The sequence below is a fragment of the Haliotis cracherodii genome, unplaced genomic scaffold (genome assembly GCF_022045235.1).
Source record: "Haliotis cracherodii isolate W230 unplaced genomic scaffold, xgHalCrac1.p SCAF_7, whole genome shotgun sequence".
Taxonomy (NCBI): Eukaryota; Metazoa; Mollusca; class Gastropoda; order Lepetellida; family Haliotidae; genus Haliotis; species Haliotis cracherodii.
Genome location: NW_027266330.1, coordinates 61,111,390 through 61,128,737, shown reverse-complemented (window position 1 = coordinate 61,128,737; position 17,348 = coordinate 61,111,390). Strand labels below are relative to the sequence as shown.

Below are 17,348 nucleotides of genomic sequence, written 5' to 3'. Positions count from 1 at the left end.
CGTGAGCTGGAACAGCAAGTTTGTCACTTAAATCAACAGTCTTTATGTGTGTCAGCTAACATTTCGTGTTTGTGTTTCAGCCGATGCCTTCCTGTGTTCCCCCGCCTACTTCCAGGCCACCATCATCTGCCTCAAGGCTGTGGAGCTCAATAAGGTGGCACTCCTTGCTGAAATAGAGCCCAGTCTGGTGAGTGGTCATCCTCCGGTCTCCTTCAGGACTCTTCTAGTGGTGTGTCAACACTCCACCACTATCCCACCCCTACTCCTGTGTTAGTGACTGTTGGTTAGCCCAGTGGTTAAGTTGTTCAAGCACAAGGCAGTGAACCCTGGTTCCCTTCCCCAATGGTTCCTTGGTCCCATAGACCCATGAAGATTCCGGGGTAGAATAGGTCTTCATCAACCCATGCTTGCCGTAAAAAGTGACTATGCTTGTCGTAAAAGGTGACTTACGGGATCGGGTGGTCGGGCTCGCTGACTTGGTTGATGCATGTCATCGATCCCAATGGCGTGGATCGATGCGCATGACATTAATCACTGAATTGTCTGGTCCAGACTGGATTATTTACAGACCGCCATCATATAGCTGGAATATTGCTGAGTGCGGCGTAAAACAACAAACCAACCAACCAACCTTGGTCCCATTCTTGGTGTTCCCCAATGGTAAAGTGCCTTGAATCCATTATTGGTGTTCCCCAATGGTAAAGTGCCTTGAATCCATTATTGGTGTTCCCCAATGGTAAAGTGCCTTGATCCCATTCTTGGTGTTCCATCAATGGTAAAGTGCCTTGATCCCATTCTTGGTGTTCCCCAATGTTAAGGTGCCTTGATCCCATTCTTGGTGTTCCATCAATGGTAAAGTGCCTTGATCCCATTCTTGGTGTTCCCCAATGGTAAAGTGCCTTGATCCCATTCTTGGTGTTCCATCAATGGTAAAGTGCCTTGATCCCATTCTTGGTGTTCCATCAATGGTAAAGTGCCTTGATCCCATTCTTGGTGTTCCATCAATGGTAAAGTGCCTTGATCCCATTCTTGGTGTTCCATCAATGGTAAAGTGCCTTGATCCCATTCTTGGTGTTCCCCAATGGTAAAGTGCCTTGATCCCATTCTTGGTGTTCCATCAATGGTAAAGTGCCTTGATCCCATTCTTGGTGTTCCATCAATGGTAAAGTGCCTTGATCCCATTCTTGGTGTTCCCCAATGGTAAAGTGCCTTGATCCCATTCTTGGTGTTCCATCAATGGTAAAGTGCCTTGATCCCATTCTTGGTGTTCCATCAATGGTAAAGTGCCTTGATCCCATTCTTGGTGTTCCATCAATGGTAAAGTGCCTTGATCCCATTCTTGGTGTTCCCCAATGTTAAGGTGCCTTGATCCCATTCTTGGTGTTCCATCAATGGTAAAGTGCCTTGATCCCATTCTTGGTGTTCCCCAATGGTAAAGTGCCTTGATCCCATTCTTGGTGTTCCATCAATGGTAAAGTGCCTTGATCCCATTCTTGGTGTTCCATCAATGGTAAAGTGCCTTGATCCCATTCTTGGTGTTCCATCAATGGTAAAGTGCCTTGATCCCATTCTTGGTGTTCCATCAATGGTAAAGTGCCTTGATCCCATTCTTGGTGTTCCCCAATGGTAAAGTGCCTTGATCCCATTCTTGGTGTTCCATCAATGGTAAAGTGCCTTGATCCCATTCTTGGTGTTCCATCAATGGTAAAGTGCCTTGATCCCATTCTTGGTGTTCCCCAATGGTAAAGTGCCTTGATCCCATTCTTGGTGTTCCCCAATGGTAAAGTGCCTTGATCCCATTCTTGGTGTTCCATCAATGGTAAAGTACCTTGATCCCATTCTTGGATTTCCCCAATGGTAAAGAGCCTTGAACTCCAGAAGTTTCTCAATGTTAAGGTGCCTTGAATCCATTCTTTATGTTCCCCTATGGTAAAGTCTCTTGAGCCCATTGCTTAGTCCTTTACAGATTTGTTGACGTATTTCCGGTGTTACGTTCTCACGGTAATGTCTTTGTGTTGGGGGAGGGGGGAAACATCAAAACTCATTATGGCGTGTATAATGCAAACCCCCTTCTACACAACTGTGTTTTTTTTTATAAAAGTGTGCACTATACTCAAGGAAATACGGTAACTAGACTTGAATAATTTTCGGTAGACTTTCACTTCAGACTTGTGGCTAGTGGCTAATGATTACATCTCCATCTTAATCATTAACCACCAGCCACGAGTCTGAAGTGAAAGTCTACTGAAAATTACATCTCCATCTTAGGGGTGTTCGGGTAGCCTAGTGGTTAAAGCGTTTGCTCGTCACGCCGAAGACCCGGGTTTGATTCCTGACATGGGTACAATGTGTGAAGCCCATTTCTGGTGTCCCCTGCTGTGATATAGCTGGAATATTGCTAAAAGTGGCGTAAAACCACACTCACTCACTCACTCACATCTCCATCTTAACAAGTTAAGCAGTGTGGATCTATCATGAATGTTAGTGACTGTCAGAACCTGTGCAGGACTGTCGTCAATGTATCCACAAGACACATATTTCTGTTTCAGTTGAGTGCAAGACATCGCACAAGATCTCACGCGCGTAGTGCCTCCTTGCCCATCAACCAGGCTGCTCTCACTGACGAGATGAAGAACAGAGATAGGAACAGCATGCTTGGGCCGGCCTCGCCCTCACCCTTCGCATCCCCAGGGAAGGAGAGTGTTCTGAGCACCTCTGATGAACACGCTGTGCCCATACACATAGGTAAGTGTCTGTCAGAGTGATTAGAGTGTCTGAATTGAGCACCTCTGATGAACACGCTATCCTCATACACATCGGTAATTGTCGATCAGAGTGATTAGACTGTCTGAATTGAGCACCTCTGATGAACATGCTGTGCCCATACACATTGGTAAGTGTCTTAAGGGACAACATGTCAACGAATTGTTTGTAAACAATAGTCGATAACCCCTAAGCTTACTCGGCTCTGCTTGCCTTTTTCCACGACAGAATTTTCTGCTCCAGTGGCCACACTGCAGCTATAAGCTTATCATGTGACTAGACTTTTCTCTTGTTTGTAAACAAATGCACTTATTCTGAAATAAGAACAGGCAGGCCAAATGCAAGCATTTTGGTGTGCTTTACATATTGTTTTGCATAATTATATGGATTTCCTACTACGACATTGGGGTGCATTACACTATAGCTGTACATATCAAAGTGACCACATATCGAGCTCTCTGTGGGAATTCAGTGACAGCTTGTGAAGGATAAATATGTAAATGGAAATAGAAGTTTTACGTTACACGTTTCACATATCATGACATATGTTTATCTGAAGTGTATACTTGTCCAGAATGAAACAGATGGAAAACACATGCATGGACTGCATAAGTTGTGACGATTTGACAGAGGTATCAGTCTGGCCGTACAGAATTCTAGGAAGGAGAGTGATTGGTTTAATACGACCATGGCACATTTATGTTGTAATCTTGGCTTTGATAAACACTGGCTTCTAATTGGCATTGTGTGACTCATCCGTAGAAAAACACACAATCCTTCTCTTAAATTTCCTCTAAAAATTGACTGAAGCCTGTTTACTCTGCGCAGCACTTACATTGTCGGCTTCACTGTACGGAGTTCTATTGTTTGGTTTGAGAATTGAACCGTGCATGAACTAAAGTCGTGATGTCACACTTATAAATGTTTTCATGCATGATTTAATAACATCAGAACCGTCAACATTCTGTCCCTTTATGCACGTTGTGTTTTACAAACTATTTGCTACGGGAACTGACGTTACAGGGTTCACAGTGCAATCAGGGTGATTATGACTGACTTCTGCTCAAGTTCAAGGTCACTGAGGGTCAAATCATTACACCCGGACATTTTACCAGAGACAAGAATATGTTCACAAGTACATGCTGTAAGGTTTAGCGCTGACTTGGTTGATTCATGTCATCGGTCCCAATTGCATGGATTGATGCTCATGATGTCAATCACTGGATTGTCTGGTCCAGTCTGGATTATTTACAGACCGCCGTCATATAGCAAGTATGGGTTGCTGAAGAGGTGATTTAATGGCTCAAGTTGGGACCCGTGAAGATCCGGGGTAGAATAGGTCTCCAGCAACCCATGCTTGCTGTAAAAGGCGACTATGCTTGGCGTAAGAGGCGACTAAAGGGATCGGGTGGTCAGGCTCGCTGACTTGGTTGATGCGTGTCATCGTATTCCAATTGCATGGATCAATGGTCATGCTATCAATCACTGGATTGTCTGGTCCAGACTCGATTATTTACAGACGGCCGCCATTTAGCTGGAATATTGCTGAGTGCGATGTTAAACAACAAACAAACAAACAAAACGTCATACTTGATGGTGTGGGTCGGTGCTCATGACATCAATCACTGGTTCAGAGTCCAGGTTATGTGTACAGGCCCCCATGTTATAGCTGGAATATTGCTGACTGCAGCATTAAACAACCATCTGTGTTTCTCTAGCTTTGATGTAAGTGGGGCAGCCAGTGTATTGAACCTTGACTAATAGCCCAGTCAACCATAGTATAGATTTTTATTTCCCCCACACACTGCAAGCTGTCGTGACAGTGAAAAAAGGACTTGAAACCTTTCCACCTGTCTCCTGGTTACTCCAGTCCATATGGATGCAGTTGTAAACATGGTGATATACTGTCGTTAGTTTCAGCACTAACTTGGGATGTAAATTAATTGTCAGCACGCCCATGTAAATCGGGGGTGTATAGCGTTCCGTTCGTCCGTCCTTCCGTCCGAGCTTTTGTACGGCCCATAACTTTTTAACCATGCACCCTAGCTTCACTTGCTACACACATTTACCACAATGAGTACTCATGCCTTTTGCTAGTTTGAAGATTCCGAACTTTTTAATTTTTGCCGTTTCCATGGAAATATTAAGAAACTTAAACTTTTAGGGTGGGTGTTTTGTACGGCCTATATCTTTTTAACTATGCACCCTAGTTTCACCAAACTTTCTACACACATTAACCACAATGAGTACTTGTGCCTTTTGCTAGTTTGAAGATTCTGAATTTTTTTATTTTTGCCGTTTCCATGGAATCATGGTGAACATGGTGAAACTTAAATTTTGGGTAGAGTTTTTGTACGATCCATGTTTACAATATTATGTATTCTAGCTTAAGCAAACTTGCTACATTAACCACTATGATTGTTTTTTTATCTTTTATAACATTCTGAAAGTTTTGTCTTTTGCTGTTTTCTTGGAAACATGATGGAATTTAGAAATTTTGATGACTGGTTTTGTATAGCTAATATATTTTCAAAAATTGTTTCCACACATGTAGATCATCATAAGTATCTGTGCTTTGTGATAGTTTTAATTTATAAATTCTTTACCATATCTGTTAAGGCTAGATGGAAATTATTAATTTATTGATTTTCTTAAATGATATTGTTTTTATATCAACAATTTTTGGTCCTTTTGATAGTTCTTCTTATAACTCCTCAATCAAATTTTTATTCAAAGGTGTTCATGGTGATCTACTTCACTGGTAACATGGGAGATGGGGGGGGGGGGGGGGGGGGGAATTGCAATTGTCACTGGAACTCAATCTTAGTTTTTAAAACATTGAAGTTAAAATCAGTTAGAAATATGTAATATTTCATTAATTAACAAACTTCTTTCTTGTTTGTACCCCGAAGGTAGCATTGTAGCGAGGGATCACTGTACCAATTAGGGATACAAAAGTAGACGATGCTGTAACTTTTGATCATGTGTTTCTCATTATGGAAGGGTAATCATTGTACACTACAGGGATAGAATACATACATACAAGTATTTACAATTAGGACACGACTGTAGACCTTCGAAGATCCAAGGTAGAATAGGTCTTCAGCAAACCATTCTTGCAGTAAAAAGCGACTATGCTTGTCGTTAGAGGCGACCAACGGGATCGGATGGTCAGGCTCACTTACTTGGTTGATGCATGTCATCGATCCCAATTGTGTGTATCGATGCTCATGATGTCACTCACTGGATTGTCTGGTCGAGACGCGAATATTTACAGACCGCCGTCATATAGCTGGAATATTGCAGAGTGTGGCATTAAATTACAAGCCAAACCAAAGACAAGACTGTGAAATATATTTAGCCTGGGACTAAAGATAATTCTAAGTAAATTTCAAACTGGAAACTGAAATTCTTCATCTTTGTCAGAACTATCAGATCCTTGTTTCATAGATTTGTCAGAATTGCACAACAATTTGTGTCACAAGTACATATCAATGACTAATGAATTACTCAATTGAAAGCTCATTGTGAACCAAATCATGTTCTGTCCCGACAACACATTTCAGAGAACAGACAGTTATATTGCTAGATCATAATAGAGTATTGTGAGACAGATATTCATCAGGAACTATTATTCAGCCTGACCATCTGTCACCACTGGAGAAACATAGGCCGGCAGTAACACTGCTGGTGGTAGTTCTTGCATGAAGGAAACTGGTCACTTGAACCGCTGTCCTTGGGTTTGGGTCAGTCGTTTGTTGGAGTTGTGTTCCCCTTGACTCCGAAGGAGTAGTGTTGATGGACGTCGGAGGTGCTGGACTGCTGGATGCTGTGGTGAGATGAGATGCTACTGGCTGTCCCCGGGAGTGGTCGAGACAGAGGGAGGAGGGTTGTGATGATCTAGCTGATGAGGATTACCTGTATGTTGAAGTGATTGGTGTGAAGATGTGTGAAGGCGAGATGGATCAGTGTACAGTGGTGTCACATCAACGGTCATGTGCTTCTTGTGCTTGGTGGCCCATGGCTAGTGATTGCTTGTGCATGGCTAGTGATTGCTTGTGCATGGCTAGTGATTGCTTGTGCATGGCTAGTGATTGCTTGTGCATGGCTAGTGATTACTTGTGGCATGGCCAGTGATTGCTTGTGCATGGCTAGTGACTGCTTATGGCATGGCTAGTGATTACTTGTGGCATGGCTAGTGATTACTTGTGGCATGGCTAGTGATTGCTTGTGCATGGCTAGTGATTACTTGTGCATGGCTAGTGATTGCTTGTGCATGGCTAGTGATTGCTTGTGCATGGCTAGTGATTGCCTGTGCATGGCTAGTGATTACTTGGACATGGCTAGTGATTGCTTGTGCATGGCTAGTGATTGCTTGTGCATGGCTAGTCATTGCTTGTGGCATGGCCAGTGACTGCTTGATGGCCCATGGCTAGTGATTACTTGTGCATGGCTAGTGATTACTTGTGGCATGGCCAGTGAATACTTGTGGCATGGCCAGTGATTGCTTGTGCATGGCTAGTGACTGCTTATGGCATGGCTAGTGATTACTTGTGGCATGGCTAGTGATTACTTGTGGCATGGCCAGTGAAGTCAGCAATATTCACTAATCAGGGGCTGTACATGTCTGGCCAGCTGTACTTGAGTGATTTGTGAGTGAGTGACTGGTTTTAACAAGCCAGAAATGGGCCTCATTGTACTCAGGTGGAGAATTGAACCCAGGCCCACGATTCAATCACAAGGTCACCCTACTGCCCCTAATGTTTGATTGAAGTGTTATTGTATGTAAGATGCTTTGAGAGACCATGTGAAGTATATAATGGCTTTTATCTAGTTGCCTTCATATAAACAGTGAATACATTGAATTATAATTGCCCAGGAACAGATTAATATGGTTTCTTTGTTTCTTTGAGGTTCATTTATGGGTTATTTAAGAATTGAAGAACTGTGTTTGCCTGAAAATATGCTGTCTGCATCTAACAATCATAAGGGACGGTTGGGTAGCCTAGTGGTTAAAGCGTTTGCTCGTCACACCGAAGACCCTGGTTCGATTTGTGACATGGGTACAATGTATGAAGCCCATTCCTGGTGTCCCCCACTGTGATATAGCTGGAATATTGCTAAAAGTGGCGTAAAACCATACTCACACACAATATTCGGTATAGAAAGCTGATTTATAATGTTATCAGTTTAATACGTTGATTGGTTGAGTTTATTTTCAGACCATTTTTTGTTTCCTACAGCTTGATATCACAATATTAGTCCTGACAACATTTTTCGCTCTGCCTTTTGCATATTGAACAATGCAATCGTTGGAACAAGGATCTAAACCTGCCATAATAAGAATCACCTTTATTGAAATAGATGTTGATAGAATAATCTTGTTCCAGGTTCAAGCCCTGATGATACAAGAACAACAGCAAAAGAGGCTTTACGTTCTGTGCTGAGGAAATCAGGCGCAGAGTCACCTCCCTTGTCGTCAACGCCACCTACCCCCGGATTCAGCTTCTATGACAGAATACACAGCGATCCTCTGTTGAATGTTGACTTCCCAATGAACAGGGGATCTCTCATGTCGCCTGTATTCTTTGACAGTGGAACACTGCCCATATACGACTCCATGGACGGCACTGGGAAGACCAGTGCTCGACGGTGCAAGTCTCATGGCGATGACATCGTGAAAAGGACAGTTGTCAATGGCAACAGCCAAACTCTCAGTGATATTTACATTCCAAGCCGGAAAAATGGACACACAAAAGGTGGAAGAAATGCTTCCAATAAAGACGAGGGAGACAAGAGGCCGAAAAAAGATTCAACCAAACTAGGTCACAAAAGGTCAAGGTCAGATATGAGTGGCATCAAACATGGAACTAATAATCATCCAATGGTGTTTACTAATGCTATTGCTAATGACAACAGTGGCAGCCAATCAGATTCTACGTTAGTGGATCCGTCTTCGCTGTCATCTACGCTACCTCAGCAAGAGAAAACACAGTATACCGGTTATGGTGAGTTGTCAGGTTCAGAGGGAGATAAACCCTTTTAAGATCTGGGTAATTGTGCCATGTGAAGATCCGTGTTACAACTGGTCTTCAGAAACCCATGCTTGTCATAAGAGGCGGCTAACAGGATTGGGTGGTCAGGTTCGCTGACTTGGTTGATTCAAGTCATTGTTTCCCAATTGCATAGGTCCTGCTTATGATGTCAATCACTGGATTGTAATATTGCAGCGTTAAACAACAAACATACAAAATGAGAGGGACATAGTTAGATCTTGCCCTAGTTCATCACATTGTCACTGGTTAATGATACATGAACACTTCTGAAGCCCTCTCATCCTGAGGGGGGGTGTCACGGGTGGCCCAATCATCTAAGGCGCCGCGATTCGCTGTGTAGAAGTGCGTCCCTTAGGCACGCCAGAAACATTTGATTGTGGGTTCGAATCCCGGTTCGCCCCAATTATGTTTCAAGGTTTGTCAGCACCATACCTGTGCTCGTGGGTTTCACCGAAGTGGTAAATGTCTGAGACCTGCATCACTTTGGGCTTTCCTCCCACATTAAGCTGACACGCCGCGATATAACTGGAATACTGTTAAAAGCGGCGTTAAACCCAACTCACTCACTCACTCTTCATCCTGTGATGTGATTTTAAGGTCCGCCTCTGTGGTCTAGTTGACAGAGCATTGGTCCGGAGTGCGGAAGGTTGGCGGTACAATCCTCTGGCGGCGACATACCAAAAGACGTTTAAGGATGGTACTGACTGTTGTCCAGCCTTGTGCCTGGCATTAAAGGATGTCGCTACATGAGACATTGATCTTGAAAGTGACGATAAACCCATTTTCAATTAATTTCAAAGACCATCCACAAAAAGAATGTGGATAACAGCAACTTTGGCCATAGTCTGTAGAGATGTCCAGTAATAAATATTTTCCTTTGCACATCAAGTGAAAAAACTTAATAGGCTACCTTTACACAATGCAGTGTCCGAGAGAACTGCCTGCCCGCTCAGCTGCCTGTGTCTGGTAACTTTTGTGTCAGGCTGCATAAAATTTTCCTCCACCTGCCTGTATTCAGTTTTATTATAACTCCTCCTGGATTGTTAAGTAATGTTTTGCATTATTTCAACTGAATCAAGATGCAATAGATGCGATTTGCCTCTTAATTCTTTGCAATTTTTCAATATCTATAAGGTGTGAATGCGGTCAGGTAACTAAATTTAGGTCTTAAAATTATTTCAGACACTGACAGCATGTACACAGTGTTCTAACTAAAGGGGGTTGGGGGGCACGGGTGGCCTAGTCGTCTAAGGCGCCGCGATTCGCTGTGCAGAGTGGCATCCCTTGGGCACGCTAGAAACTTATGATTGTGGGTTCGAATCCCGGTTCGCCCCGATTATGTTTCTAGGTTTGTCAGCACCATACCCGTGCCCGTATGGTAAAGGTCTAAGACCTGCATCACTTCTGGCTTTCCTCCCGCATAAAGCTGACATGCCGCGATATAACTGGAATAATGTTATGAACGGCGTTAAACCCAACTCACTCACTTAGGAGGTGGGGATCATCCTGGGATTTGTGTGTGTTGCCCTTGTCATATTTGAACCATGTGACTCCCTAAATGTTCAAGCTTCAACATGGACTCTTTGACTGACATGCTCACCTCAAACACTGTTTACTGAATGCTAACGTGTCATTGATGTGCCATTGAACCAATGGTGCCGTTGAGTTGTGCTGATCGTGTGTCATTCACTGTTTGTTTATTTCAGAGCTTTTCCCTCATGTATTGAGGAGGTTGAAGAGTAAGTTGATGTGCTTGTAACTGGTGCTTTCTGCTCACCAGACTTTAATGCTCTGCTTGTGTGAGAACTAGTTCAGGCCTAGCGGCAAACTGTTGACATTAACACGTCTAGAATCTGTATTGAAGGTTTTGGTTAACACATATCTTGTCTTCAGTTTGCATTGGGGAAAAAACCCAACCCCATTAAAACTCATTGTTGTATGTTTTATGGAGAGAAAAAAAAAATTAAAAAAAATTAAATTATACTCAGGAAAGTAGGGGCAGTCGGGTAGCCGAAGACTTGTAAATAATAAAAGAATAAAATCAGGCGTCTCTTTCATAATATATACCATACATTCTTGAGTGGGATTCCCGACATGGGTACTCTGTGATATTGCTGGAATAGTGCTAAAAGCGGCGGAAAACCATACTCACTCACTCACTCAAGAAAGTATGGTATATATTATAAAAGTGACCCCTGATTTTATTCTTTTATTATTTTATTCACACAAGAACGTCCACCAGTAAATGTCAAATATGAGGTGGGCGAGACCAAAATATGATTGCCCAATTGGCAACCTTTTTTATTCCACTTCCCTGCTGTTGGGTTGGTAGGATACACTGTGAAATAACACTGTTTAAGTGGCAAGAAAAGTGACTGAAAATTAAACTAACGCCAGTATTAGAGACTTTTTAAAAATTAGATATTTTATGATGGGTTGTGTTTGGATAAGATACAGTGAGAGAATATCTGATAACTCTCACAATCTCTTCGACCATGTTTCCCGAGGCCTGAAGCAAGCGCTGCCTTCTTTCCTATCCATGATAAGTAGTTAGGCTGGTAGTACTGTGTTAATAATGTCGGTGTGACTGTAGGACTAAGGTGAAAGGTCATTTCAACTTGGCTCTGGTGTATATATATATTACTAACTAGGGCTGGGACGAGTCCAAATTTACTACCCAGGTGCCCACCCACCCATTACCCGACCCTACCCAGGTACCCACTGTTGGTCTCAAGAGATAGGTACAGTATGTCTGATTGGGAATAGTCTGACTGTAGTGCTTGACAAGATGTATTTAGATACACATATAAATCAATCTGGTCATGCATACACTGACGTTGACTGAAGTTTTATCTTTATTCAAACATATAAAAGTCTGGGTGCATAGTCAGAAAGAAATGCGAACATTAGTGACTTGTAGTGTAACCATATAGTTCTAGATCATTTTTGTCATCAAACAATATATCACATGACCAACCACGGGTCCGGGTAGTCCTGTGGGTACCTGGGTCCTTCTCAGTACCCACCCCACCCGAGTACCTGAGTTATCTATCCCAGCCCTATTACTAACACTGTCATTCTGAATGTCTTTGTTTGTCTTAAGTTTCTTAGGCTGATGAGGAGATGATTTAAGTTGTGTACAACCATGCTGGTAGATGATCTGACAACTTGGTGGCTGCTTTGATAAGAGATGTTTGTAACTATCATATGCTAACACACACGTCGCACACAGGGTCAGACATTACACACACGTCTCACACAGGGTCAGACATTACACACACGTCGCACAAAGGGTCAGACATTACTCAAACGTCCCACACAGGGTCAGACATAACCCACATCCCATTGTTATATGCATTATCATTTGTTGCTTATTATGAGCGCCAAATGTTGCAGGCTCCAAGTGTCCGCATGTTATATTAAAATGATGCCAAGTGCATCCAGTGATGGGATACAGGTGGTGGAAGATGAGGATGCAGCACTCCAAGCTTTTTCTGGTGACTCTTGGCTTGTCATCATGGTTGTCACAGAGGGAGTAGGTCTCATCTTCATCAGTTTGAAATGTCCTTCCACACTCAGCTGGCACTGACAGATCTGAAATACTGACAAACTCACTCACTTACTTACTCAAATGATGAGCTTGATGTTGCTGCGTGTTGTGAAAGGCGACTGTGCTTGTCTTTAGAGGCGACTAACGGGATCAGTTGGTCAGGGTCAGTAATTGATGCATGTCATCGTATCCCAATTGCGTAGATCGATGCTCACGATGTCAGGCACAGGATTGTCTGGTCCAGACTTGTACCTGGAATAATGCTAACCAACCGACGATCAAATTGATGTTGCTGTCTGTATGGTGTATATGTTGGACGTCTGCCATATTGATTGCAGCAGGATCACTACCAGTGTAACGAGGTCATTTAGAAACAGCTGTGTAGCCGGCAGCCCATATTGAGATACTATTCTGTCTGTGTAGCCTGGTGGTTTCTCATGGTGGCCAAATAATCAAATCTTGACCAGGCAGCCAGTAACTGAAAGCATTGGCCCAGTTGTCTAAGGCGCCGCAATTCGCTGTGCAGAGTTGCGTCCCTTTGGCATGCCAGAAACCTATGATTGTGTGTTTGAATCCCGGTTCGCCCCGATTATGTTTCTAGGTTTGTCAGCAACATACCTGTGCTTGTGTGTTTCACCGAAGTGGTAAACGTCTGAGACTTGCATCACTTCTGGCTTTCCTCCCACATTAAGCTGACACGCTGTGATATAACTGGAATAATGTTAAAAGCGGTGTTTAACCCAACTCACTCACTCACTGTATATATATATGAGCTGAAGCAGGTGTGGTTTTGACCTTTTTTGTTTCTGTAATCTACTTGTTGCAATAACAGACTTCAACACGTTCAAAGTATTCAAAATTACTCACTCTGCAAATTGGAGTGTGACTTACTGCCTTGTAACTGCTTTGGAAAATGGGGGACTTCACATCTGATCTCCAATCTCAACAGACAAAGACAATTCTTCTAAAGTAAATGTCAAAACATGTAGCAAGGTGACGAGAGGACACTAGGCATGTTTCTTGCACCGAGACATGATGATCAATCTGATAATGGTCGTGTAATCCTAATCTCACAATTGCCTTCCACACAACACTCTGAGCAGAACAGCTGTTGTCAGAGAACTGTCACACGTGGTGGCAAGGCTAAATACTCATGTTTAGGGCCAGTTACCTCAATACTGAGTCTGAATACTGCATACCTTATTGCTTCTCTGTACTCACTGATGTGTGATTTAGCCTGGTGAAATTTAGGTGTATTAGATACATAATTATAGACATAGTTTGATGGTCTTATTACTAGATATAGTGCTACATTTGCAGTTGCTTTGCCAAGCAGCATTTTGATTGGCTATGTTAACATGTCTGCATGCTTAAGAGGGATATACGCAACTGTATTCAAATGCTTTTCTGGTAAGTCAAGAGTGATTCACAGTATAGACATGTAATGGATGCTTTGAGCATTTGAGGCCACTTTCTGCAAGCATTTTCTTTAACAAGAGGATAATTATGATTATGGTGCTGTGAACAGAGGATGCTGACAGCTGCTAAATGTCACCTTCAGTTGTCCCATATGTGAATCTGGCGTTGATGATGATAATTAATCATACTAAACGTGGATGCTTCAGTTGTGGTTAACCCACATTTGTAACACCCGTGGCCCCTATGGAAACACTGAATTGTGATCATTGGGCATCCAGTCTTTGACAATTGATGATTTGACAAATTCTACCAATTCTCCAAAAAATGATTTTCATATTATTTTCATAATTTATTCATTGTTTCAAGAGATGATATGGCTCATATTTATATATGTAAGTGAGTATGATTTTACGTCTCTTTTAGCAATGTTCCAGCAATATTCCAGCAATATCAAGTTGGGGACGCTAGAAATGGTCTTCACAGAGCTCCAGATAAGCTGCATATCTGCATAAAATAAGCATCAGAAATGCAGAAATACGCAGTAAAATAAAATCCAAGCGTATCAAATACGCAACGAACATTACAGATAAGCTACAAAAATAAAACTTGTGCGTATCATCAAAATATTGTGAAGTAACCCTGCATATTTGATTAGCAAATCAGCAACTTATTTTGATATAATAAACGGGCATTCTGTCAACCTTGCCAAACTCCACAATGACAGTTATATCATGATCATTTGCCATCACACTTTCTTGTGGAAGTATCGTGGTATTTGTGAGTACTATAAAGCTCTCGAACCCACACGACACCAGTTTGCAGGGACTGGATGAAAAGTTTTGTTAAATATTTAACTTAAACTTGTGTAAAAACTCGTGGGTTACAGAAATTTGAATACCCAGATAGAATTACTGATCCCCAATAATTTTAAAATGCATGGGTAAAATACCCACAACACCCAAAACTTATCTGGAGCTCTGGTCTTCAAATGTTATGCCCATGTGGGGATTTGAACCTGGGTTGTCGGCGTGAAGAGCGATTGCATTAACCACAAGGCTACCCCGCACCCATATTGATATTGAGCATCAAAGAGAATGCTTAGGCTCCTTCGTGTCAGGATGAGTCTTGAGGTGCCTTTATGGTGGGACTTACGGTACATCCATGTTCTCAATCACTGCTAGGTGGGGTTAATGGAAGTTAAACGGACCCGTAAAGATTCCGGGGTAGAATAGGTCTTCAGCAACCCATGCTTGCCGTAAAAGGCAACTATGCTTGTCGTAAAAGGCGACAAACGGGATCGGGTGGTCAGGCTTGCTGACTTGGTTGATACATGTCATCGATCCCAATCGCACGGATCAATGCTCATGATGTCAATCACTGTATTGTCTGGTCCAGACTCGATTATTTACAGACCGCTGTCATATAGCTGGATATTTCTGAGTGAGGCGTTAAACAACAGACAAAGAAAGACAAAGATACGGTTTAAATGCTTTGTCTGTCCAGTGTAAGTGACTTTATAGCAACTTTTCTGTCAAATGACAGCATAGGACCCCAGAAATGGGCTTCACTCATTGCACTTGTGTAGGTAACTACACCCAGGTCTTCAGTAGAAAGAACCAACAACTGTATCCAGTAGGCTACCTCATCGCCTTATTGAGTGACAGGTGTAGGTACCAAGCCTTTGGAACATATACTGTATTTGCCGTATTAAGCGCCCTGTTCCAATAAGATCCTATGACCAATCTCATTGAAATCAGATCTTAGATTGCTAAACAAAGATCTGAGGACATCCCATTACGGGTCACGTCAGAGCGACCTTTCATCCGACCAATCAAAGCATCGCTTACCAGATCATGAAAGTGACAGTCGGAATGTGTTTTCTAATCATGCAACCTTGAAAACGTTAAAACAGGGTATTCCGACAGTTACGGCCCCTACGACTGATTCCGTCAAAATTATCGTCTATCTCTCGCTTCCGTGGGATAAACATTTGAAGGGAGGAGGCGTTGCACAGTACGTGGGAAGCACTGCCACACAATCTCAACCATATATTAGACTTTTTGTTTGTTCAGTTTTCAAAATTTTAATCGAGAACTGTGTCAACATATTTTTCAAGTGAAGTCTTAAATGGAAGTCACTAGGTTGAAAGGAGTGCCGTAAAGCTCAAGAAAGCTTCTTTCTAATTGACTGATGTCGACTTCTTGTTAGTCATTTTAGTGGCCGGTCAAAGTTCGCGAACGGTCGTTCTGACGTGACCTGAAATGGGATGTCCTCAGATCTATTTTTAGCGGCAGCGAGAACTTACATCTGATTTTAATGAGATTGATCCTATGACCAACTTTAAGACCAATTTGTACGCACCCCCTACTAAGACCAAACTGTTACATGACTGTCTATATTGTCTTGTGTATATTACAAAAGTGAAGAAAGGGAATATGATAGCCCAGTAATTGTTATCAAACAAATTTTAGTTTGTCCACTACCGCTCGTTCATTAACAACAAATTTGTGTAAGCAACGTCCTTTTATCAATGTTCTTAGCAATAAGGGTGCTTGTTATGGCAATAGGGCCTGCCTCTAGCCAATATGACTGACCTTGGACATATAACAAGGTCAATTTGAAAACACCCATATAATAATATAGAAATACATAAGTTAGCCTCTATATATAACATACATTGTCATTTCAAGTAAGAACAGGGCGGTCGGGTGGCCTAGTGATTACAGCGTTTGCTCGTCACGCTGAAGACCCGGGTTCGATTCCCGACATGGGTACGATGTGTGAAGCCCATTTCTGGTGTCCCCCGCTGTGATATTGCTGGAATAGTGCTAAAAGCTGCGTAAAAGCAAACTCACTCAAGTAAGAACTTGTTACAAATGTATTACATGTCAATTCCAAAGAGAAGCTTCACTGAAGTCAGACTATGTGTGAAATTGTGGATTGTATCATAGTGTATTGTTCTCAACAATGGCACAATGTGATATCATCTTGTGTCAACAGGGTTAGATTTAGCAACAAATATGTATGTAGCCAGCAGGTCTTGCTCCTTTCAAAAGTTACTGGCCCTTCTCCTAACTAACTGACCTACAACTAAATGGTGAAGTCCACAAAGTGGCCGAACTTTTCGGGGCTCTGAAATTTTGACTCCTCACCCCTAAAACGCCTTTTCCTGCACTTTGAGGTTAATTTTTAAGTCTTGGCTTTCGTTTCGAATGAGCAAATAAAGATGCTGTTGTCCCCATTACAAAATGGCATCCGGTTGTCATTCTACATGATGATCGACAGATATCTTTCTTTGAGTTTCCTTTCACACAACCTCAACCCCCTCAATATTTCCTCATCGAGCAGTGTTCACTGAAAAAAACTTAACGTTTCAGCAAACCCTTTGTAATTTTAACTGACCATTCATCAGTGAGAATCCCATATACAAATGTATAAATCTATATGAAAGTTATTCCTATGGTTTGCCTCTTACGACATCATACCCCCTTCATAGAAGACCAAGGTAGAATAGGTCTTCAGCAACCCATGCTTGTCGTAAGAGGTGACTAACGGGCTGA

General features: G+C 42.3%; 1 protein-coding gene across 1 annotated transcript in view; it reads left to right on the top strand.

Moving 5' to 3' along the window:
• LOC139447596 (run domain Beclin-1-interacting and cysteine-rich domain-containing protein-like) overlaps positions 1-17,348 on the top strand; it is a 74,635-nt gene that overhangs the window by 32,630 nt on the left and 24,657 nt on the right. The window contains exons 4-7 of the mRNA XM_071229002.1: positions 81-187; positions 2,550-2,745; positions 8,154-8,771; positions 10,526-10,558. Coding sequence (XP_071085103.1) covers positions 81-187; positions 2,550-2,745; positions 8,154-8,771; positions 10,526-10,558 — 954 coding nt within the window. The remainder of the gene's footprint in view (positions 1-80; positions 188-2,549; positions 2,746-8,153; positions 8,772-10,525; positions 10,559-17,348) is intronic.